This window comes from Cyanistes caeruleus, chromosome 6 (assembly GCF_971803275.1).
Source record: "Cyanistes caeruleus chromosome 6, bCyaCae1.hap1.1, whole genome shotgun sequence".
Lineage (NCBI taxonomy): Eukaryota > Metazoa > Chordata > Aves > Passeriformes > Paridae > Cyanistes > Cyanistes caeruleus.
This window is the reverse complement of record NC_141706.1, coordinates 1590491-1615446: the sequence shown is the minus strand read 5'-3', so window position 1 is coordinate 1615446 and position 24956 is coordinate 1590491. Positions and strand designations below refer to the sequence as shown.

The 24956-nt window shown below is 39.8% G+C and overlaps 1 protein-coding gene across 29 annotated transcripts in view; it reads left to right on the top strand.

Annotated features, from left to right (window-relative positions):
- Nucleotides 1-24956, top strand: part of PPFIBP2 (PPFIB scaffold protein 2) — a 99573-nt gene that overhangs the window by 57814 nt on the left and 16803 nt on the right. For 14 of the 29 annotated variants that reach the window (XM_086893770.1, XM_086893768.1, XM_086893766.1 and 11 more), the window contains 7 exons: nt 1872-1985; nt 9965-10096; nt 16049-16141; nt 19461-19569; nt 23446-23507; nt 24015-24090; nt 24727-24824. In XM_086893770.1, coding sequence (XP_086749896.1) covers nt 1872-1985; nt 9965-10096; nt 16049-16141; nt 19461-19569; nt 23446-23507; nt 24015-24090; nt 24727-24824 — 684 coding nt within the window. Of the gene's footprint in view, nt 1-1871; nt 1986-9964; nt 10097-14496; nt 14677-16048; nt 16142-19460; nt 19570-21718; nt 21752-23445; nt 23508-24014; nt 24091-24726; nt 24825-24956 lie in introns of all 29 variants that reach the window. The other 15 variants (XM_086893767.1, XM_086893764.1, XM_086893777.1 and 12 more) reach the window with 3 other exon arrangements.

The following is a 24956-nucleotide window of genomic DNA, read 5'->3' as shown; positions in this document are numbered from 1 at the left end:
CACATTTAACATCCACAGTTTTCCCTCCAGGTGTTAATGATATTTAAACCTGAGCTGATGCTCTGAATAAAGCTGTTTTTCTTTCTCTGGAACTTGCATCAAGGAGAGAATTTGGTTTGTTTCTCCGTGCCTTCTGAGGGTTTTTTGTGTCTTATCCCTCATTTAAGGGGAACAAAACAAAGTGGAGAAGCAACAGATTTCCCTGCAGGGAATTCTCCTGCCCCAGCTTGGCTGTGTCCCCCTGCCATGTGCCTCCACCCATTCTCCCTAGCACCTCTCACCCCGAGTTCAGCTGTGCTCTGAGCCAGATACTTCAATAGAGAAAAAAAAATAAGCAGTATTTTCCTTTTCTTTCTTTTTTTCTCTGTGATTCTTTCCCAGGCATGCTTGGCATCGTGTCTGCAGGCAAAAGAAATACAGATCTCTCCTTCTGCAGCTTCCCTGAAGTGAACTCCATTGTCCACTGGGTTTTAAACATGCTTAAAAGTTCCATTTCCCCACACTGCACATTTTTATTATATTTTATTAATAAAGGTGTTGCAGGGTTGGATGTGAGAGCATATATAAGTTTATTTTAGTGCTTTTCATTCAAAATGGAGTTTAAACACCTTAGGCTCCTTTGTTTGTTGGTTTTAGATAATATTTAGATAATATTAGATTTATTATTATCTATAATATATCTAAATATTAGATAATATTTCTGAATCATCAAGGCTTTTATACAAATAAATAGTCAAAATGAATATACAAAGTTTATGTTCTTCCTAGCATAAAAATTATCACTGGGGTTTTTCTTTATATCTTTCTAATGTTTTCCTGGGTGCAATTTTTTCTGTTTTGCAAGATTTGGGTTTGTTTTAGATATTTTTTCTAGAATCATCAAGGTTTTTATATAAATAAATAGTCAAAATGAATATACAGAGTGTTAGTTCTTCTTAACATGAGAATTATCACTGGGGGTTTTCCCATGTCTTTCCAATGTTGTCCTGGGTGCAGCTTCTTCTGCTTTGCAAGACTTGGGTTCAGCTGCTGGGCATTTTTTATTGTATTATATTATATTAAATTTTATATATTTCTATTTCTATTTATTATATTTATTTCTAATTATTTATAATATTTATTTCTAATTATTATATTTATTTATTAGGTTTATTCTGGCACTCCCTTCTCTGTACCACCATTCCCACAGTTCTTTATTGTTTCTTTTCCTGGGATTCATTGTCTGTATCTCCCTGCTTTTGCTGTCATGTTTTGACTTGCCAAAGCCTGGGAATTTTTGCTGGAATAGAACTTCGCCACAGCTAAAATTTGCCTTTTACTCACTGCATTCTTTATAGCTGCAGAACTCTTTATTGATAGGGAAGCCATCAACAGAGTTTTGTTCTTGTAAGAAGTAAATTAATTGGTTGGGTTGGGAATTAGAAGTTTTCCTGCTTATCTGTTTTAGGGAGTGAAATGCCAGCAGAACCCGAAATGGCGATGCCTGCTCCAAAACCACATGAAATATTTCCTGTATCCTCCATTCTTGTTTGCTCCTTTCCAATTTTCCAAACTTTTGCATGAAGGGACCCAAGCTACCAGTGGCAAGCATTCCATCTCCTCTTGAAATGCCCTTTCTTTTTTATATCAAAACAAAACTGTTGCAGGGGAGGGGAGCTGGGAGGGCGGGGTTGGAGCAAAATTGAGGTAAGGCTGCAAAAAACTCTGTCTTGGTAGAGCAGGTTGCTGCAGTGCACCAGAACATTAAAGCACTGAGGGCTTTGGAAGGGAACTTCTTGTCAAAACGTGCATTTGGATGTTATATGCATAAGGTAATTGAAACTTATTTACAGTCAGTTCAGTAGCACTGTGCTTCTCCTCTCCAATTACAGGTGAGTGTTCTCACAGACCAGGTGGAAGCTCAAGGAGAGAAAATCCGGGACTTAGAAATCTGTCTTGAGGGGCATCAGTTGAAGCTGAATGCTACAGAAGAAATGCTCCAACAGGTAAAAATCAGGATTGGAGAGCTTCCTGCACAACCTCCTCCAGCTCTGGGGTGAGCACACACGGTCAGCTCGGCTGCCTGTGTGACAAAAGGATAAAACAGGGAGAAAATTTATAAAAAAAAAGCTTCTTTTATTGTTCTCCTCCTGCTTTGCACTTCCCCCCCCCCACCCCACCACTCCAATAAATGTTTCTTTGTTTTCCTGTTGCAGAAAAGTTTTACTGGCTGGTTGCATAATGCCGTACGTGGCAGCATGTGAAATGAAAGTATTGTGTCTTATTTGAACTGTGCTGATTTGGACATGGCTGAGTAACTGGTTAGACAGGTTAAATGGATCTAATACATGTAGCAGTTCTGGAATTAAGAGGTTTTATTTAAATGCCTTCTGTTTTCCTATGGCTTTGGAGTTGAACAAGCAGCAATTTGAAATGAATTACTGTATCAAGTCATGTTCTATAACCATTTTCGCTTCACTTTGCAGCTTTCCCCTTTGATATAAGAAAAAATTTTTAGTATGTAAGGTCATTTTTTCTTTATTTCAATCAACATTTTCGGGCTGTGTGATTCCATTTTTGCTTTTTGATGTTCTCTGTTGAGGGAGCAGAGCAAATGATAAATTAAATACCTTACAGAACTTGCAGGTCTGTTGATGCCAAAGGTCCTTCCCTTTGTTGTTACAGATGCAGACCATCCACTGTTAATGCACATAGATACCAAAAAGAGATTTGAAACTGTAAATAAGCCTCAAAAATCTATGCCAGAAACTTTTAGGATAGATGCTGCTCTCTATGAGCCTAGCTCTTCTCCCCACACAAATACTTTGTGTTATAAATTTGCTATTTTAGTCCATGTGATATACACAAGCCTTTCTCTGAATTGATCCAAGCTTTAAATTATGATAAGGATCCTTGTGCATACGTATGTAAACAGCAGCAGTTTCTATAAGGTAACATTGCAACCTAAACATTTTAAATGATAATTCTCAGAGGTTCTTGAAGAAAACCTTCCATCTCACACAGTCCAAAATGCTTCCAGCTGGGAAAGGTGGTGTTCTGAGGAGACACCTAAAAATGCAAACAGCGAGTGCCTGTAGTTCTCCAGTGAGGTCTGAAGTGAAACTTGAAGAATAGTGATTATTTAAGTGGTGAAAATCTGTTTTCACACTCCAAAAGCATTCACAACAGAGTGCAGCAGCTTCCTGCTCCAATCTAAAGCTGCCCTGTGACTTCTGCTAAACCCATTTATTCTTCCTCTGACTTAAAGTTTTTTGCCTAGATAGTATTCTGAGGAAGCTGTGAATTTAAAACCTTATTTGCCAGAACACTGAGGCATCTGAAAATAGAATATGATGTTGTATGAACGTTTCCATTTCCGTGAAAATCTTTGCATCTGCTCGTCTGGCACGAACGGCCAACAAAGCTGATCCTGAAGGGATAAAGGTGATAAAGTGAAAAGGCTCTACCAAAGCTAAAGAAGTCAGAGAATCTCCACATATGTCTAAAATAAGCCTCAAATCTGAATTTTGGCGATAATTTCAATCTGAATTTGCTGTAGCTGTTGTTTCTCCCAGCAGACAGTGGGATATGGGAAACCCAAGTCAGACCTCTCGGCAGTCAGAGAAATTGAACTTTTATTGTCTCAGCAGATCCCATTCAACATCATTCATTCTGAAGGTTCTCTTCTCAATTCATCTTGTTGAAAAGATTATCCTCCATGGGGGATGAGCTGAGATTTGGGCAGAAGAGAATGACCTGATCAAGGGGTGATTATGACATTCATGGGAGATATGTGGCCAGGGGACTTTCCTGCAGATAATTTGTCAGAACCAGAGTGAGTGTGTGGCCTCAGGGGCTTAAATAGATGGATCAGTCGGGTTGGGGGGAGAGTTGAGCTCAGATCTCCTCAGCCAGCAGCTGCTGCTGGTGTCCTGCTTTTCAGAATGACTTCTAGAACCCTCTCAGGAGGGGATGTAGTGTAAATTCAGGTTTATTTCATGGCTCTGCTTCCTTATTTACAATATATTGAACTCCACTGATTTTTGTCTTTGTGAACTTAAGTCAGCTGCTCCCTCTAAATGGAAAATGGAACAATAGAGTTAAAAAAAAAAAAAAATTCCTGTCTTTTTAATTTCAAGAACTATAAGAAGAGTGATTCATAATTAATTCTGTGCAAAAAAATAATATGCTTCAATAAAAAAAAAAATCAACTTTAAGATAACCTAATGATGGTATCTGGAAGTTCCACAGCAGAAAGGGTATCTAAGTAGTGCAAAGTAGTTTTTGCTGAATCTGTGCTAGCAGAGACTTGTCAGGGTGGGGTTGCTGGCAAAAAAATCCTTCTGGCTTATGATTTATGCACAGTTGTTTTGAACCCTGCTGCAAAGCAATCATGGAACCACTTCTGAAACAGCACCTGAAATAAAAGTTACACAAATAACATAAAGTGGCTGTTTTGGGTGGGCATCCTGGATGGGGAGCAGCAGCAAGAGAGGAGAAAGCCTCATTCTCCTTTCATCCTTCTCCCTCCTCCTGACCTTGTGGTTTCTGCAAACTGATCTGAGACTCAGCAAAGCTGGGAGAAAAAATCCACTTTAGTTTTTTGGTTGTTTTTTAGTTTTTTGGTGGTGCTCTGGTGATGGCTGAGCCCAGCAGCTCACAGGACACGGTGTGCCAGAAGGGCAGGGGGGAATTGTGCTTTCAGCTCACTGATTATGGAATCCCAGCCAAGAAAAATGGAGCTCAGCAGCCTTTGAGGATCCTGAGGGAGAAATGCCCTGGTGTGCACAGCCACAGGGATGTTCAAAGGCACCAAACACCACATTTCACTTTTGTAAGGACACTTCTTCCACCACAGGTTGTAATGAACAAAAGTGGTTTTCCACCTTGAAGGTGTCTGCGTTTTCTTCCTTCCAAAACACCAAAAGGAAGCAGGCCTTTTCAAAACTCATGAAAGCCAGTGGCCAACCATTCATTTGGTCCTGAAGCATGATTCAGGTTTGGGCCAAGAAACAAGCTCACTCCTCACAGTGTAAGAGAAGATTTTCTGGAATATGGCTGGGAGCAAGACGCAGGTTTAATCTCGTGGAATTACCTTCCAGTGGGGAGTCTGTCCTGCCACTGCTGGCCTGTGTGAGCACCTGCCTTTCCCCTCAGCACATTGTAATGGAGATGTCCAGGAGTAAAATTAAAAAACCTCCTAGAGTTATCCTAGGAAAGCAATTTATGCTGTGACAGTCCATTTCCAGAATAGCAGCTGCTTTAAGCTGTAAAGTTACAGCAAGTTTTAGAGAGCAATGATGTGTGTGTTTGTGTCTTGTTGTAAGTCACTTTGTGGCATTACTAAGAACTTCCCTCCAGCCCATTTTAAGAAATAAATGTATTTTTTGGAGAGGAGAGAGAGCCTTGGGCGGAATCTCCTATCAACATGCTGTAGAATTGGAAAGCAGAAGTCATTTTTGCTCCATGAAGTTGCCTGAACTGTCCCATAGCAGAGAGTACCAGGCATGCCCAACACAGACACATCAGTGCTGTGGAATCCCTGCTGCCAGCTGAAAAGGGAACCTCCTGCACAAGCACCTTCCACCTCCACAGCTCCTTTCCCTGCATTTCTTGGCAATTATCACGAGCAGTTCTAGTTTGTTACCTCTTTGCTACCCCACAGCTGCATTTTATTTATTGAACAGACTGTGGTTTCCATTGAAGCTCTCTGGCATGAGGGACAGCAGTTTGCTGTCCTTGCTGTACCTGACCTGAACCACATCCTAGATGTGCTCTGACCGTGGCTTTGTGCCTTCCAAATAATTTCTGACACAACCTAGGGGACTCTGGATGGTTTTGTTGTGTGAATACCATCATGTCTTCAAGTGAATTCTCTTGAAAGGTACGAAGGGCTTGGTTTTAGGATTCCCTGTGTCCATTAAAAAACCACACATAAAACCTGAAATGTCTGGTGCAAACAGGAGTGGGTCTCTGTTCTCCTGTCATTTTATGGCCCACTTGTGCCTGGGTGAGAGGGCCAGAGGAAGGTGTGCCAGACAGCAGAGAACCTTTTAAACAACCTGATGAAAAGAATGCAGGGAGGAGCTGTGTCAGAGTAGGAATTGGATCCAACACAGTGCAGCGTGTACCTGCCCTGGTTTTGCAGTTGTCTCCAACTTAGAGGAGCCAGAATCCTGTCTTGGTTGCAGGGTATGAATCTGCTGTGTGTCTGTTTGCTCCTCAGGAGCTCTGCTGGCTGGCAAAAACCATTCCTCCAGCTTTCAGTTGCCTGAGTTATCTGATCTTAGACGAATTTCAGCACTTGTTTATAGCACGGGGGAGCTTCTTGCCAGCAGCTGGCTCGGTGTTTCAGATTTTGAAGCGAGCTCTGGTCGAGCTCTGAGGTTTTCAGAGCTCCCAAGCTGTGCAGATTTATCTCTCCAGGTGAGCCTCCCCCTGCTTTGCTCTCTCACAGCTAACGTGGGCAGGAATCTGCTCCTCAGGGCTGCCCAAGTTGGCAGGGCTGTGGCAAAGCTCTGTCCTCAACCATAAAATGGGCAAATGATGGATTGGAGGGCTGTAATTCCCTGCCTGCTGCTGCCTTGCACCGTTTCATGGTGGTTGCACACGTCCATCGCTCTCAGCTGTGTTTCCAGCTAAGCAAATATCTTATTTCTGCCACAGCTGACACACAGCCCTTGAGAAGTGCAGCCCTCATTGGGGCTGCTTCTGCCTGCATTTTGCTTCCCAGGTAGGTGGCTTGGTCTGTCTGTGTCTCTCAAGGCTTTTAATAAGGGGTGAAAAATAAGGAATTTTTCAAATGTTGTATTTTGTACAAGTGCAAAATGGGATCTTTGGGTTTGTTGGGTTTTTTTTTTCTCCCCCTCCTCACTTGACTAAAATCTTACTTATGGTTTCTCAATCAGTGCATGGCGTGATTGTTTCTGTTTTGTGGAGAGTTAAATATCCTGGAATTTTCTGTGCTTACAGCTGAGAGCCCAGAACACTGTACTTGAAATGTCCTCTTTTCAAGCTATTTTTGCCACGTTACATTTCATAAACTGCTTTATAAGAATTATATATTTGCAAGACAACTAAATGTGGGAGTGAGCTATTCAGCATGTGCTACAGCTTCATTGGGAATATTGGAAAAGTTGATTAAGTATCTTAGAAATCTCTACAGTGTGAGTTTTAAAAAGGGTGTTGTGTTTGGAAATAGTTTGCAGTTCTTTGATGTGTCTGGCACACGTATATCATCGCTTCTGCACGCCTCCTCACTTTTTAAAGTTAAAAGCTGAGTTTAGAAAAAGGACTCCAGGAAGGTAAATTACACTTACATAGTAAAGTGTAATTTTAAATTTTAAATTTTGCCATTTTAAAACTAAAAACAAGTGTCTTGTTTGTAAAGAAGAGTCGCTAGGATGTGTTCTTATATCTGTTCTATTTCTCAGCTAAGATCCTCCTAAAGCTGCTACAGCCTAAATTGCCATTTTGCCTGTCTTATATTATCTTCTTTTTTTTGCTTTCAAACCAATAACATAAATTTGTATTTTCCTTTCTTGCAATTGCATATTTATTCTGGCTGAATTCAAGTTGCATCGTACCGCTGAAATACACTATAATTTCTCTGTAACAAAATGGTTCACATTCTTAATGAGCTGTTCACTGTGAGCATCTGCTTGAGGATGAAAATAATTGCTTCCAGATGTTCCTGTTTCAAGAGGAGACATTTACTTTAAAGGGCACTTGCTTTCAAAGCAGAAGTTGGGTCCTGTGGATGAGGGAGGAATTGTCAGCTGTTTTAAATCACTGCAGCTCCATTGAAAACAAACCAGGGCTGCTTCGCTGCTCTGCCTATTTTAAGTCACGAGGTCCATGCCAGTTCACCCCAGCTGAGAATCTGATCCCCCCAGCTTCAGAGCAAATTGTAAAATTTCGTTTGAGCTGATTTAAAAACAAAACAAACCCAGGCAGCTGCCTTGGTGCTGGCTTGTTCCAGGTGCTGGCTCCGTGTTCACACAGAGCTCCTGAGCTCGGGGTGAGAGGAGTGAGTGTGGATTGCTCTCCACTGCATAACTGAGGGTAATTTAGGGGTCTGGAGGAAAAATAAGGAGTAAAGCCAGATGGTGCACTCAAAGGGTAGATCTTTTGTTTAAAATCCCTAGAGGGATGCTGTGGCTCCTTGCCTTATTAAGAAATCTTCCCCCCATATCATGGAATACCATGTCAGTGTCCAAAAAAAATCCTAAATGTTGTTTTAGCTCAAGAGTGAATAGAGTCTGTCCATGGGGCCAGAGCTGCCTCATCCTGCCTGTCTTTCTGGTGCTCTGTGGCCTTATTTCATATCAAAGCTCCCATTTTTAACTCTGCCTTAACCTGCAGCAGTCTCCTATCTCAAGAGCTGTGCAGAGCCTGTTCCAGTCTGGACTGGGATGTGCCTCTGAAACCCCTGAAAATTAACTTTTTTCTGGAAGACAGAGGAGTTATTTGTAATTATAATTGTAATTTATAATCACCTGTGTAGAAAGCAGCTCCTCCTGGGGTTTCATTAAGCGGTTGCCTCTTAGAGTTTCTCAATCAGAAAAGTCAGTGCAATACCTTTCCCTGATGAGTGCTTGGTTTATTTCATTGGGAGAAGAAAAAGAGAGGAAAAAAAGCCCAAACCATGAAGTTCCATTTCTGTTCATTTTCCCATCCATCCCCAAATATCATTGCCAATGTCAGCAGGAATGGGCAGGGCACTGGGAATAGTGGGTGGTTTAGATAATTGGTGTTGCAATACAGATGCAAGTTTAGTACTATTTTTAATTTGTGCAATATTGCCCACCAGACTAAAATAACTTACATGTGAAGCAGATTTTGAAATAAACTTTAACTCTGTAATCTTTGAAATAACCTTTGTGGTTTGCCCAAGCTGTGGTGTACAATGTACTCTACAGTTTGGGGCAGAGGAGATGAGAAAAGGGTGCAGGACATGGTGATTTCTGATCCCTCAGTAAAACACCAGATCCAGATTCAACTTCAGCTTAATCACTCCATGTGATTCTGCTTTGATTGTGGGATTCATATGATCAGCACACTAGTGGGATTTATGAAGTATCATAAAACCTTTTAACCATTTGGAAGCCTGCATTCTCCTGTTAAAAATCGATTTGCCACTTGGAAAATTAAGTGTGAATTTTTCAGGAAGGCTCAAACTCCCCATGGGGCTTTTTTCTTTTTGAAAACAGGGGTGACAGAGGCATTTGATATATGTAATGTACTCTGTTAAATTTTGGATGGTTTCCTGCCTTGGCTTTCCTGAAAAATGAACAATTCAGTGAAGGTGTGAATGTTGATGCTGATATGACTCCACCCAAAGCATATCTGCTCTGCAATCTGGAAAACAAACCTGGGGCACACAAGCAAAAGCCACTAGCAGCTGTTTTTCCTTTGGAGTGTTTCTTAGTTTAGACATTGCCTTCTGGGCTCCTGTTAGGAGATTTCACCCACTGCAGTTCCCTCCAGCAAAAGCCAGCAGGTACTACAGGGTGTAAGTTACTATTTGTTGGTGCTGCTTGCTTTTGCTGCTCAGTTTGGGTTCAGGTGCTCATCCTGCAATACATCCTTTATTGGAAGGATTAACAGTCCTAAATTATTATTAAATATTAAGGATTAACAATGTGAAGGTTTGCAAGGTAACCCTAAACCATCCCTTGGGCTGATGAGTGTTTTAGGAAGACGCCAGCTCTTTTGTAATGTGCCATTATTTAGGTTTGGGTCTGTTCAGCCTTGGTATTGTTTTTGATTTCATGTCTAGCCCAGGGATTAACTTTGCCACACATTTGCCTTGAAATCAGGAGTGGGACACGGTGGTTTGGTGATTAACACAGAACATTTAGATGAAAACAACTTGCAGCACTTGAGAAAGACGCTGAGGGTTCAAGCTGAGGGTTTAATGTGAAAGAAATACATGGCAGTGCTCACATAAATAACTGGGGAAAATGTTGTGTTGTGCTCTCAGGAGCTGCTGAGTCGCACGTCTCTCGAGACCCAGAAGTTAGACCTGATGGCTGAAGTTTCAGACCTGAAGATTAAGCTGGTTGGAATGGAAAAGGAGCAGAGTGAATATGAGGAGAAACAGAACAAAGCTGAGGTGAGTTTTTTTCCACTGGCTTGTTTTAACTCTTTTCCATCGCGTGTCCGTGGTGCTCTGCCCCACACCTGAGCTTTTGGGCTGAAATCAGCAGGGAACAGGATTTTCCTGTCAATTCAGGGAGGAGTGCCACGGTGCATTTCTGCAGAAAACACTGCCAGGGGTGCCACAAGCACTGAGGTCGGGGATTTTGATGTCTTTGTGTCACTTGGGAGGGCATTTGCCTCAAGTGTCTCTTTCCCCTTGTGGCTACATAATAAATAGTGCCAAAAAACATCATGGGCTGGAGGCAATTCCAGCCCTTGGTCCCTTTCAGATGTGGGAGAATTTTGGACATCAAAGGAGCTTTGGGTCTTGCTGTATTGGTTAAAAAAGAGAGTATGGAACAGAGAATTCATCTGAGCAACATCCATATCGTGGTGCTGAGCAGCAGGAGGGGAGGAAAGAGAGAAATTCATACAAATTGCCATGTGCTGTCCTACTCAGTGGTGCTGTAAGGGGACCAGCTAGCAGGAGAGGACTGCCTGGAAAGGAAGGATTACTGGGTCTGGGATCTATACATTGCTGACTAAACAAAACAAAAAAAACAAAACAAAAAAAACCCAAAAACAAACAAAAAAATACAGAAAAACCCCCAACCAAACTCTGTTCCATGTTGATTTAGGAGAATTTGCAATCCAGGCAGCACCAGGAACTGTTTGCTCTCCACAGCTCTGCCAGTGGAATAGGTGATAAGTGTGCATCAGTACATAGCTCATTTGGGGTGTGTTTGCTTCCAGCTTATTTATCCTCTGAAGTTTTCTTTAGAGATTCAAAGATAACATGAAGAGAGCGATCTCTGGCAGAACCTGCAAGCCAGAGAGGCACCAGCTGCTGGTTTTTACCACCTGTGGCCCTTCTTGTGCTCTTTCAGGTGTAATTTTCACCTGAAAAATTGTGAAAAAATTTTTTCACAGTTGAAAAATTGCATCAATTTTTCGATTTGTGTACCTCGTGTACCCTGAGAACTCTCAAGCTTCCCAAAAATCTGCACAGGTCTGAGCAGCACCTGCTGGCTCCAGCCTGCTCCCAGTGTGGAATTCAGGAATGGTTTGGGCAATCCTTGCAGGCACAGCCTGGCTCCTGGACAGCAGTGCAGATTTTGGGGGGTGTTTTTATGGACAGCACTTTGGGGGTGCCTGGGAGCTGTGGAATTCTGCAAGTGAGGTGTGTGTGCCCCCTCAGGTGGAAAAGCTGAGCTCTGAACAGCCTGGGTGGCATTGCCAAGGCACAGGGACAGGTTCCTGATGAGATGGAAAAGGATCCTGATCTGATGGAAAAGCTGAGAATCCTCGTGTGGAGCCTGCTCTGAATTATTAACCAGCCCGAGGTGGGGTCGGGTTTCTGGAGTGCTGAAAGTGGCACAGCTTTGCCAGGGGAAAAATGGGTGTTCTAAGGAAAGCTGTGGGAAACAAAACCAGTTTTTGGTTTGCTTGCTGAGTTATTTGTGTATTTATTTCAGATTCCCCTCAACAAGCATTAATCTCATTTATCAGGAGTTGCTTTCAATCAGATTGGAAGTTTAGTTGCATTCTAATGCTTTAACCCTGTTTCTGCTCCTTTTCCTGTAAATTACACTGATTTTTTAATACAGACACAACTTCAAACATAAGGATGGAATTTATGAATTAATTAATTTTCTTTCTTAGACTACATCTTTGACAAAACCAGTCTGCCTGTAGTTTGCTCTTGGTTTTTGCATCCAGCAGTTAAACCATTTTAAACAGCTCATTCATGATACTTCATGGCTGACCCTGCAATTTCTAAGAATGAATATAAGAATGGAGCTTAAAAAGTTTAAAATTCAGTGTGGCATTGCAGGATCATTCAGCTCAGCCATGTTTTCTCTGTGCTCTAATTTTGTGTCAGCTTATTTCAGAGCAGCTGTTTGCAGTCACTTAGAACTCATCTGCAGAATTGTTTTTCTGCTTGGGCTGGGAGGAAAGGGAGCAAATTAAAGCATCCTTCTGAATATGAGCAAGTTTTAATGTGCAAGATTGGTTTCACTCTATCTGGTGCAGCTGTCATTTAGGTTTGGTTTTAGCTGGCAGCAAAGAGTTTATCAAGCATCTCGAACCTCCTCTCAAAGGTATTGATTTCACACTGAATGCCACTTGTCTCTGGCTCTTCAAAAGCACATGCTAAATATAAAGTGCCTTTTATTTATATATATTACAGAGGGGCCAGGAGAATAGCTGCTTGTTCATGGCCTATGTCACTCCTGGCTTTGTCATTTTCATTCCTTTTCTGGGGAATAATGTCCTACTTTTGACAAAATAATGCCATGAAATCTTCTGGAGCTTCACCTGAGGGGGTTGTGTAGCTTTCCTCTTACCCTAGAAGCCTCAGCAATTTTTAAAATGTGTTTTTCTTAATGTAGCAAGGTATGAGGAAGCAGCATTGTCAAAAGATTTACGGCTGTCCAGATGTCTGCTCTACCTGAACGTGGACAAAAGAGACTTTCTGTCTGTCCTGCTTCTTCCTTTTGTGCCATGGCATAGGTCTGTGGGCTTGGCTGTAAGCTGCTGGCAGGTATTTTGTGGCTCTTGTAACTTCTGAATTAAATATCTAGTGCAGAGCTACTTGCAATTCCAAAGAAACCTGAGCCACAGACTTGCTCTGGGGAGTCTGCTGCGCTGTCCCACCCGAACCAGGGCGCTGCAGTTATTGTTAATAAGGGTTTGTGCTGTGGAGGAACCTCAAAAAGGCCTTTTCTGCCTCAAAACTGGAAAGAACTGTGGAGGCAGGAGCTGGAGCTCAGCTGGGATGGGGATTTCTGCCATTCCTGTACTCCCTGTGGGCAGTCTGTGGATGCAGAGTGCTTCCCTCTCCCCTTCTCTAATGGCACAGGGGAGAATTGCAAGGTGGCAGCAGAAGAGTTTCTGGTTCCCCCCTGCCCCCACAAGCAGAGCCAGAAATCCCTGTTGGATTCTGGATCCCTGCCCTTCTCCACATCCCCGTGGGGGTTAACAGAGCTCATGCCAAAGAGCAGCACAGACCAAACCTTGGTGCTCAAAAGAAAAAGAGATGGGAGTGTGTGTGTCCTGCCCCTTCCAACCCCAGCTGCTCTGGGAGGATGGCAAAAAAACCCAAAGCTAACCCTCATTTATGTCCATTAAAGCTTTGTTGGGTGAAGGAGGATGAGCATCAGATGCTGTGATCCTGACTGAGCACAAATGTATAAAGTAAAATGTATGTAATGGCTTTTCTGAATTTCATCTTAAGCACAGTGAGCTGGAAAATCTCACTTTGGTGAAACTCTTCTGTATGAGTTAGGTAAATCTTTGTGGGTGCTGTTCCTGCCCTTGCTGTTCCCCAGCTCTAAGACTCCTGATTTTACTGCAGAATTGAGGTAACAGGAGGATTGTTGGCAGCTCTAATGAAGAAAATAATAAATAAAATTATTTGTCACATCATCTGTTGTTCCGTCCACTGAAATCTTCTTCTTTCCTTTGGAAGATGGATTAAACTCCTCAGATTTGCTCCACTTGAGATTGAAAAACCACAAAATTTATGTTATTGATGTGCATGGAAGCTAAGAGCAAGGCACTTCAAATTTGTGAGAGCTGTAAAAATACTCAGTGCTCTTTGCTACAGAGTTGGGGAATTTAGGTGAAATACCATCTAGATTTTCATACTTTGCTTTGCTTTCTAAACTGGATTTTTCGTGTGTGTGTGTGTGTACCACTGATACACACAAATCCAAGAAGCTGGCCAGCAAAACAATGCACTTTAAAATAATTATTTTATCTTCTGTGTTATCCTCCTGATTTCTCCTGCATCTATTGTTTAACTCCTCCTCCACGTCAAGATCCTGCCCAGATAGAGAGAAGAAATGGAGTTATTTTTATGCCCCCTGCTAGGCCTGGAAACAGAATTACTTTGCTTATAAATTCTGAAAGAGAAGGCTGCAGCCCCAGCTGAGCACTTTGCAGTTTCTTCCCACTGGATGCTTTGGAAGTGCAAATGAATGCAATCAAGCCCCACTTCAGCAAAAGCTTACCTCTGAGCCAGCATATTAAAATCTGTGCCAAATCATCCCTCACGTGACTGTAAAACTTTCTAAAAACAGTTTCTGATCTTAACTTCAGAGTCAGAATCATGAATTAGGCTGGAATGTGGATTCAGCTCCATGTAAACTGTGCCTTTGTGCAGTGTTCCAGGTTTATACTCATTCACATCTACTTTATCAGAAAGGAAACACATAATCTGTCCATTTTTAATTTGCCTTTGATGTGCTTCACGTAGTTCTTTGTGCTTCAACTGTAGAAATATATTTTTTTTTTTTTGCCTGATTTTTTTCTCACCTGTCTATTTTTTTGTCTTTTTTTTTTTTTCCCCCTTTCCTCCCGTGTTTTCAGTCAGTTGTGAACCTGATCAGTGACCTGCAGGAGCAGATGTGTAGACTGCAGCTGGAAATTAATAGTAGGATCCAAGAGAGGAAGTCTCAAGATAGGAAAGCAGAGCTGACCCCCAGTGTTTCTCCCTCTGGTGCAGGAGCAGTAGAGCCTCTGGGCCAGAAGAATTGCTCTCGGTGTGAAGTACGAGAAGCACCCTTGGCAGAACCCCCTGCATTGCCTCTTCCCTCTCTTGCACAGACTAAATTCCACTAACCACAGCTGCCCTGGGAATGTTTTGGCATTAATCTTCGTGGCTTCCATTAGCAAAGAGTGAGAGTGCCATAAAAAAAATGACCCCAAAAAAAAAAAATAACCTCCCACCCCAGACTCTCCACCCCAATTCCTGGGACAAATTTGGTCACTGTTGATGGCCCTCTCCCAAAGCACAGAAATCTGTAAAACCCAATCACCCCTTTCAGCTTTTTCACTGTTTCCATTTCACTTGTAAGTCTGCAGTGCTGGTGTGGGGTTTTTTTGGGGGATTTGTCTGATGTGCAGCATGCTGGCATGGTTTGGTAGTTTGCTACTTTTCCTCATGATGATGCCACCCCAGCTGTGCTTAAACACAAATTATTGATTCCTGCAGATCTTAAAAGCTTAACACAGGTATAAAACAATTTCAGCTAAGACTCTCTGACGTTTACCCTTTCTTTTTCTATCGAAAGGAGCCACAGTAAAAATAATCTGCTTGTACTTTTAAAATAGCAGATCCAACACAGTTTTGTTTATTCCCTGACATTAGCAGCTGCCAGAATTTACATAACAGAACCTGATCAAAAATGTGTCACATAAATGGTTTCATTTCACTGAAGGTGGAATGATACTGGTATGCCAAGAAAAAAAACCTTTTAATATTTTACTTCAAATCAGGTTGTTACCACATCTCTTTGGTGAAATCTGCATGCCCAGAACTCATAAATAATCTGCTTGTATTGTGGGGGATTTTTTTCAGTAATTCCTCTCATAGGTTTATATTTTAAAAATAACTATTCTGCATTTTACACCTATTTTGAAAACAGTGCTGTTGTTTCTGGACTTGTGTTCGTGCAGAGCTGCTCAATGGACTATTAGAACTACAAGCTGTAGGCTGGAGAAATAATCTGAGAGTCAAATCTAGGAGTCATTCCAAATAAATCTTACTGAAATCCAAGATGCAAGCGTGGTGCTCAATGTGTGTGCTGTGCAGGAGTCCAAAATTGGGATTCTCCCCCAAACTTTTCCTTTCTTTGGTTCATTTTGAGACGTTTTGTCTTGTCAGAGCTCCATGGAGGTTTTAATAATATTGTCCTTTAGAAAGGACAAGATGCAGTTCTGTCAAGGTGTGGGAGAAGGGATATTTAAGGGAAAGCTTCTTTGAGTAGGTCACAATTTTTAGTGTGAAGGTTCCAGTGTTGAGCACCGTGTGGTTCATGCATGAGCTGTAATTCAGAACTGTCAAAAATTAATATCTGCCAGAAAAAAAAAACCAAAACCCAAAAAAACCCTTACCTTTAATTTCCTTCTTCCTCTGCAGGGTTTGTTACAGGAGCTCAGACACCTGAAAATTAAAGTGGAAGAACTGGAAAACGAAAGAAACCAGTATGAGTGGAAATTGAAAGCGACTAAAGTAAGCAGAGTCCTTGGCATTTTCTAACTGCAGGCTCCTATCAGCTGGGAAGGGATGTGCTCCCCTTCTCATCAATATTTACTTTTCTGGCATTTACCTTGTGGCAGGGTAGCTGCGAAGTCAAGAATTCTTTAACCAGGTTTGGGATGAATCCCTTGGTTTGAAGGTGCTGTGGTTTCCTTCGTGCCCTTTGCTCCCTCCGTGCACTTTTCAGTCGGGTGCTCCTTGCAATTCTTATTTTAGGAAACCACAAAAAGGCATTTTGACTTGCAAAGAGCTGCTCAGAGTAAAGGATTCTTTGAAGGCTGGATTTGTGTAATGGTGACAAGCCTCTGTGGGATTCACTTTCCAGCCTGGAGGGACATGCAAAGTTTGTTGGGTGTTTGCTTACTATGGAATTTGTTTTCATAGACATTTATCCCAAAATACACCATGAGATCACCTGCTTTGTGTATATCAACTCCTGTTGACCTTAAATCCTGCAAAGCTGTTGGATCATAATCTGGACAAACCTGACATGTTGAATACTTAATCATTTTCCCCAGTAATTAATTTTTCTAGTGGAACATTCTCTCTGCTATTCCAAGTTTGAATTTTTAGCCCTTTTCCACTAGATTAAAAAGCACCACACGATTTTTCCTTCTTGTGCTGTAATCACAACTCTTTTCTTTTGTGTAACAATCCCTGTTTATATCAATGACTGACTCTTGAGTTGTGGCTGAATCTTGGAGAAACATTTCAAATTATTAAACTGAATTTTCTATTTAATGCTTGACAGCTTGATCCAGACATGACAAACAGCTATTATTTGTATTAGCATTTCTTTCTTTTGAGAATTCTTGGATGAATAACAGAATGTTGCTGTCATGTCTTTTTTTTTTTCTCATAATAGTTCTTCAATCCATGGAAATGTTTTCTCTGACGTGGTGGAGATGAACAGTCTTTGGGAAAATATTTTCTCAAGCAGTGTGTGGCTGGCTGCCAAGACAGATAGAAATTATGGAAAAATGTAGGAGCAGAAGGAAAATGAGAAAGAAGAAACATAAAATTCACTGAGGGAGAGAAGATACAGGACTGGAAAGGAAGAAAAGTACAAGGAACGAGAGAGGAAGAAGAAAAATAATCAAAGAATTAGATTTTAAGGGAAAAGAGAGCTTTTAAAAGAGCTTTGAGATTGAATAGACCAGGGGAGGCAAACCCAGATCTGGTATGAAGAGGTCTTCAAGCTTTTATCTTCCTGTTGTTCCAGCTTCTTAGATGAGAAACTGGAATATATCCACAGCTGGATCTAAAGAGCATATTAGTCAGTGGGAAGTGTAGGAGCCCTTCAGAGGTGCAGCAAGGCAGATTCCTCTATTCCACGTGGAATTTTAGGCAGAGCAGTGACGTTATCCTGCAGTCCAACCCCTTCCTTCATGGTCAAAATGAGTTTGTGTGTTAATTAATCTGTGTTTGTCCCTATTTGGGTAATGTTGTCTGGTGTTTTGCATTTTTCCTGCTTTATTTTAGTATTTTGGGAAACTGGCCACATTCATGATTTTTTTTTTTTGTTATGTCCTTGTTCATTGGTTTCTTTCCTCCTTTATTCCCCCATTTTTTTTGTTTGTTTCTTTTTTTATCCTCTATCTGCAAGGAGGTTTTGTGTCCTTTTACAGGCCAAAAGCAGAACTTTGACTCCCAGAGGTTTTGAGACTTCTGAAGAAAATCTTACCAAACTGACTTAGCAAAATATGCTGGTAGCAGTTTTTCACATCAATACAAAAACCAGACCAGAATCACTGAGTTTCAAGCTGAACAATCACAGAATTCTTCTCCCTCTGTCTTACTGAGCTCTTTCATGTGGGATTTTCTATCCAAATCCAGGGGCAGCCCTAAATTTCCAGAAAATATAAATGAACACTGGGATTTTGTTGTATGTCTGTTGTTGCTTTCCAGGCTGTGCTTTCCTGCTATCCTCTTTGGTGTTTTGAGGAAAAAGAGTTTTGTTATCTTGCTGAAAAGGCTCAGCATTAATAGATTCTCAGTTGTTGTTGTTGTTATTATTATTATTATTATTATTATTATTATTATTATTATTGTTGTTGTTGCTGTTGTTATTGTTATTATTATTAAGAATAACAATAATCAGAATAATAAATAATAATGTTTATTGATAGTAATATTGATATTAATATTTATATTAATTATAATATTAATTTATTAATATTACTATTGTTATTATTAATAATATTTTATTAATATTAATAATATTGTATCCATATTTATATATATATACACTTATTAGTATAAGTAGTAACTAGGATTAAAATAACCACTATTTTAGTTTAAAAATCCTTTGATATCTTATAGAGGTCTTCATGCAGAGTTTGAGTTCCCTATAATAGCTATTATTAATATTATTATTAGTATTATTATTGATATTATTGATATTATTGGTATTATTAATTATATTGTTTATATTATTTATATTCTTTATATTAATAGTATTGTTGTTGATAATATTAGTAGTATTTTTATTAATATTAATAATATTATATCTATATATTTATATATATACACACTTATTAGTATAAGTAGTAACTAGGATTAAAAATAACCACTATCTGTTTAAAAATCCTTTGATATCTTTCAGAGGTCTTCATGGAGAGTTTGAGTTCCCTATAATAGTTATTATTATTATTATTATTATTATTATTATTATTATTATTATTATTGTTTCTATTATTTATAATATGTATGTTATTTATATTAATAGTATTGTTGTTGATATTATTAATAATATTTTTATTAATATTAATAATAGTATATCTATATATTTTTATATATACACAATTATTAGTATAAGTAGTAACTAGGATTAAAAATAACCACTATGTTTAAAAATCCTTTGATATCTTTTAGAGGTCTTCATGCAGAGTTTGAGTTCCCTATAATAGTTGTTGTTGTTATTATTATTATTAATAATAATAGTAATAATAATAGTAATAGTAATAATAATAATAATAATAATAATAATAATAACAATATACCAACTTTGTAGCATTGAGAGCTTTCCAGAGTTTCCTTACCTGCATAAATCCCTGGGAATTTTACCTTTCTCTGTACCTGTCTCCTCCAAGAACTGATTGCATGGGGAAAAATGAAATTCTCTAGTAGCAATAGCAGCATAAATAAATATGTCCAGCTGTTTGTGAAATATCCTGAGTTGGTAACTGGCCTCAACCACAGGTGTATGCTCTGAAATCTTCTCATTCCAGGGACAGAATCCCAGAAACTGAGGGTGGGGAAGTTATTCTGACTTTTCTGGGCTCTTTTTCAGGCTGAGATTGCGCAGCTCCAGGAGCAGCTGGCTCTCAAGGATGCAGAGATAGAGCGCTTGCAAAGTCAGCTCTCCAGGACCTCCTCCTACACAGAAGTGGCAGAAAGAGGTAAGAGGAAAAGAACCAAAATTAAGAATTCAGAACCCTACTTGGGCTTTGCTTTGGTGGCAGCTTGGCTCAGGATTGCAAAGGGATACAAAGAAATGCAAGAATGGACTTAAAATTAATTAAATTAATTCTGTGTTCTGGTAGAGGCCTTCAATGTGTGAAATTCTATTCCAGTCTAGAGGCAGCACAAATTGAAATAAGCACAAGGCCCTGAAACTTCTTCTGCAAGTGTTTCATTTATTGTTGTAAAGACTCATTGTGGTTCAATGGGAATTCATTTTTCAGGTATACCTTGAAAATGTCTTTGAAAAATTTTTAGAGTTTCTGTTTTTTAAGGGTAAAAGCCTAATGTTTCACCCTAAAATGTAAAAAAAGTGAGTATTTACTTCCTTTCTTCATGGCTGTGTCTCATTCACTCCCTGTCCCATGAAAGTTTGCACCAGCTGGATTTTCAGTGTCCCTGCCAGCCCAGGCTGGTTTAGGGCTCTCTGACATTGCAGGTTTCTGGTTAAAGCCTGCACTGTTGACACAGGCCAGTGGCAAATAAACCAGTTTGTTTGGCCTTTGGTCTCAAGCAGCAGTGCCACAGCTCTCTGAAATATCCACTGAAAACTATTCACTGAAAACTGTCCACGATTCTCTGAAATATCCACTGAAAACTGTCCACTGAAAACTGTCCACTGAAAACTGTCCACAATTCTCTGATATATTCACTGAAAGCTATTCACTGAAAACTGTCCACAATTCTCTGAAATATCCATTGAAACCTGTCCACTGAAAACTGTCCACAATTCTCTGATATATTCACTGAAAGCTATCCACAGCTCTCTGAAATAGTCACTAAAAACTATTCACTTAAAACTATTTACTGAAATCTATCCACAGTTCTCTGAAATATTCACTAAAAACTATCCACAGCTCTCTGAAGTATTCCCTAAAATCTATCCACAGCTCTCTGAAATACTGTAAACTATTCACTGAAATTTATCCACAGTTCTCTGAAATAGTCACTGTAAACTATTCACTAAAATCTATCCACAGCTCTCTGAAATACTCACTGAAATCTATCCACAGCTCTCTGAAATATTCACTGAAAACTATTCACTGTAAACTATCCACTGAAATTTATCCACAGTTCTCTGAAATACTCACTGAAATCTATTCACAATTCTCTGAAATATTCACTGAAACCTGTCCACTGAACACTATCCACAATTCTCTGAAATATTCACTAAAAACTATTCACTGTAAACTATTTACTGAAATCTATCCACAGTTCTCTGAAATACTCACTGAAAGCTATCCACAGCTCTGAAATATTCTCTAAAAACTATTCACTGTAAACTATTTACTGAAATCTATCCACAGTTCTCCAAAACACTCACTGAAATCTATCCACAGCTCTGAAATATTCCCTCCCTGGGGCTCCTGCCAGCTGCTGGGCCAGGAGAAAATGGAATTAGGGATCTTTTTCCTCCCCATGCAGGAGTGTCTGTGTGCAGTTTGGCACCAGCTCTGCTGCTCTAACAGCTCCTGTGGCTCTTCCCTGAGCTTTCCCAGCCCTGCCCTGGCTGGGATGTGAATTTCCATCTGCTCCTCCCTCCCAGGGCATCCCAGGAGCCTCCTGAGGTTCATTCCAGCCAAGTGATGTGCTGACCTCACTCAGCTTGTGCATGTGGAGAGCTGCATGTCTAACCCAAAAATGAGTTTGTCTAACAGCAGTGCTCGGTAGAGGAACCCTTCTGCTATTGGCATTTTGTATTTTCTGGGAGATTCCCAAAGAATTGGTGGTGTTTCAAAGGAAAGATAGAGGTATGACAGTAAATCTAGAGCTCAGCAGCGTTCAGCTCCCAGAAGTGTGGTGAAACTTGATTCCAGTGGCAAAAGAATCAAACCCTCTACAAAACCTGTGGGCTTCATTCAAGGAAAACACTTAAGACTGTATTTGAATGGAAACAGTAACAATCCTTTTAAAAAAAAAAAAAATTAAAATACTGATTTATCAGAATTTTAGGTCTTCTCAAAGTTGAAAAATTATGTCGATGTCCTTGTAGCATGCTAGAGTGCATATCCTAATTAAATTGCAAAATTAATCTAATATGTGCTTTTTCTACATACTTTATTTGACTCTCACCACTCACCACCGTAGAGGAAGTTTATAGGAGAAGGCTAAAAGAAAAACGTAAGCCTTGCAATTCCCTTCTGGCTTTATCTCACTGCTCCTTTCACACCAGTGTTAACCCAGATGCAGCAATAATTCTGTGTTTGTTAAATTTGGCTGTCTAATTGTAACCCACACCAGCTCCCACTGCCTGCAGCAAGCAGACAGCTCCTTGTTCAGCGAGGTTTTATTGCAGAAATCAAGGCCAGAGGTTCACAAATCAAATTGTTGGGCTTCAAAGGGACGTTGTCAAGGTTAGCAGAGCCAAAACTTAACATTTACACCCTTTTATTTATATTTCCCATTTAATATCAGGAAAGACAGATTTAATTGAAAGCCTCTCTCTTTGAAGGGGACGATTTAGGCTTTGTTGTTGTGGTTTGGTTTTTTTTCAAATCACTGCATTAAATTTAAATTAAATAAATATATTTAAATTAAATAAAAATAGTCTGAATAAATGTGCCCATACTTGATGACATTAATGAATATTGTAAGTAAAATCTGCTCTAGTGTGCTTAAATCTACCTTGACACCAGTCCTTTTTGAAGTTTAATATTTATCAAAAGAAATTCGTAGGACTGTGATTTTTGTAAGAAAATCCTCCCAGTTACTTTCCCACTGCCTGCTGCCTTTAGTTTTTGATTTGGTTGTGCCTGTGCATGTCCTGTGTCTCTTCTTTGAGAAAATTCCTGTGAGGTTCATTTACATGTTTTAAAACTTAATCATTGCAAGGTGTGCGCTTTCCAGAATCCCTGCAATAAAAACTAATTACAGCTTTCTCAAATAGTTTAGCTGTGACTTTGTGTGTTCAACATGAAATTGTAAAACCCTTTTTCACAGATGCTCTTTGGCAGTGTTGATTTTCTTTCCCCTCTCTCTCTCCATGCCTGCTGCCATATCTGTGTTGATGGTTTATTTGGGATCAGTTGTAATTGGTTTAATGCCAATTAATAGCTTGAGAGGTAATTACAACAGAGGAACTATTTCAGCTCCTGCCTCCATCACACTTGGTTCAGTCAGGAGGATTTGCTGGGGTTATTGTGCAGAGAAAAAGGAGAGGTTTGGTTCAGCAAAGTTGGGGTGTGATAAACAACCTCACACATCTTCAGAGAGGGTGTTTTAACTGGCTTGACATCACTAAATGGTGCAGGAGGAAATTCTCCACTCGCTCCTGACGTAGATTTTAACCGAGTTGCTCACACTGAAACATTTAGGTAAATAAATTTTTACAGAATTTTCACTGTATCAGACCAGTTTTTTGGTTATTTTTCATTCCCAGGTTCATGGATGTACTTTACTTCTCAGATGGAATGTATTTTCAATCCTACTTAAAATTATTTCCTTAAGTATGACAGCAAACACACACTCATCTTTTGCAAAATGAGCTTCAGTGTTTCTTTTCTTTTCCATTGCTTGACTTCCACAGTTTAAAACAGTGTTCTGTAGTCTTTTGTGAGCAAAACCAGGATGTTTGTGTTGTGCAATGCTCTTAAGAAACCAGCTTCTGAAAAAAATCTACATTTAATTCAGTTTAGTTGTGCACTGGCCATGCCACAGACATGGTTTTGGTTGTTAGTAAGAACATGGGGAGAATATCACAAAACATCTATTTGCAGTAAAGATAGCAAGTCCTATTTCTCTTACAACATTTAAATCTTATTTCTCTTACAACATTTTAATCTTATTTCTCTTACAACATTTTAAAACGTTTTTAGACCAAGAGGTTCAGCGGTTGAAGATAGGAATGGAGACGTTATTGGCTGCAAATGAGGAAAAGGTGAGAAGATAATCCTTGTTGTACATATTAAGAATGAAATTATGGGTTTGAGTCTCTGAAATGTTCCAAATAACACATTTTTTGTGCAAGGACTAAATGAGAAAAGGGATTCATTCTTCAGGAGGCTGTAGCTCTTGTGGTAGTAAATCCAGCCATGGGATTTTCCTGGATGGTAGCACACTCATATATGATCACAGACAATGATATGCATCCCTAAAAACTTCCTTTTAGTCAGTGAGGAATCCAGCATTCATTCTGGAGAACATCAGTGTGGCTCATAACATTGATTTCTCAAAAAAGCTCGAATGTCAAACTCCTCTGGTTTCTTTCCATCTCTGATTTCACATTGTCCAGCAAATATTGTGCAAAAAGGCAGATAATATTCCTTACAAGCATGTGGAAGACTGAGCCTGTTTTCATGAAAATCACAGGGATGTCACTCAGTTTTTCTGCAGTTAAAAGTGAAGGGGTTTAAATGGAATTTTATTTATTTCATGTTTTCTACAGGACCGTCGGATAGAGGAGCTGACACTTCTGCTAAGCCAGTACAGGAGGGTCAAGGACATAATGATTGCAGCTCATGGTAAAATGTCTTGTGAATGATTTCCTGGCTTTATTTTGAGTTTATGTGGTGTTTCCTGTGACCATCAGCAATGTTTTACAGTATAAAATGGTAGCAGGAGAACTCATTTCCCTTTCTTACAGATGACGAGACAAGCCTTGTTTGGAAGGAACAACTGAAAACCCACATTGCTTTGCTGCACACAATTCTGTGTATTTAACTTCAAAATCTGGGAGGGAAAAAAAAAAATCTTTGTCCCTTTTCTCATTTACACTGTAGGAAGTGGAGTGGGTTTTAGGACAATCTCATTTTAAGTTGTCACCAATTTCAGCACTGAATTTTACCTGGGGAAACTTGAACTTCTGAAGGGACAGTTCTGTTCCACACACACCATCACATTAACAAGACATAACAACATTTTTAGGCCTTGAATGGCAGAATGGAAACTTGTGTTTAGCACACAAAAATACAGAATGAGAGTAAATGTGTTTAATGCACAAAATGGGGAATGAGAGTAAACCTCTCTTTGAATGTTCATTAAGCAAATAAACAAAAGAAACAAGGAGCAAGCCATGATGCTCTGGGTTATTGAGCTGATACTGCAGAGAGCAAACTTTGCCTTTTTCTCTCTCTTTTTCTACTCTCTAATGCTTTCAGGCTCTTCTGTCTCTGGTGCCAGTGAAGAGGAACTTGAGGCAACTTTAAGGAAGTGGAATCTTTTGAATAATTCTCCAGGAGAATTCCTGAAAGCAGAGGTACAGAGATGTTCTAGAAGCAGGTTCTGCTGTACGTAGATGTATATATATATATATATATATATATATATATATCTATCTATATATGATTTTTTGCTGTTGGTTTCTCTGTGTTAATGTAGAAGAGGGTTC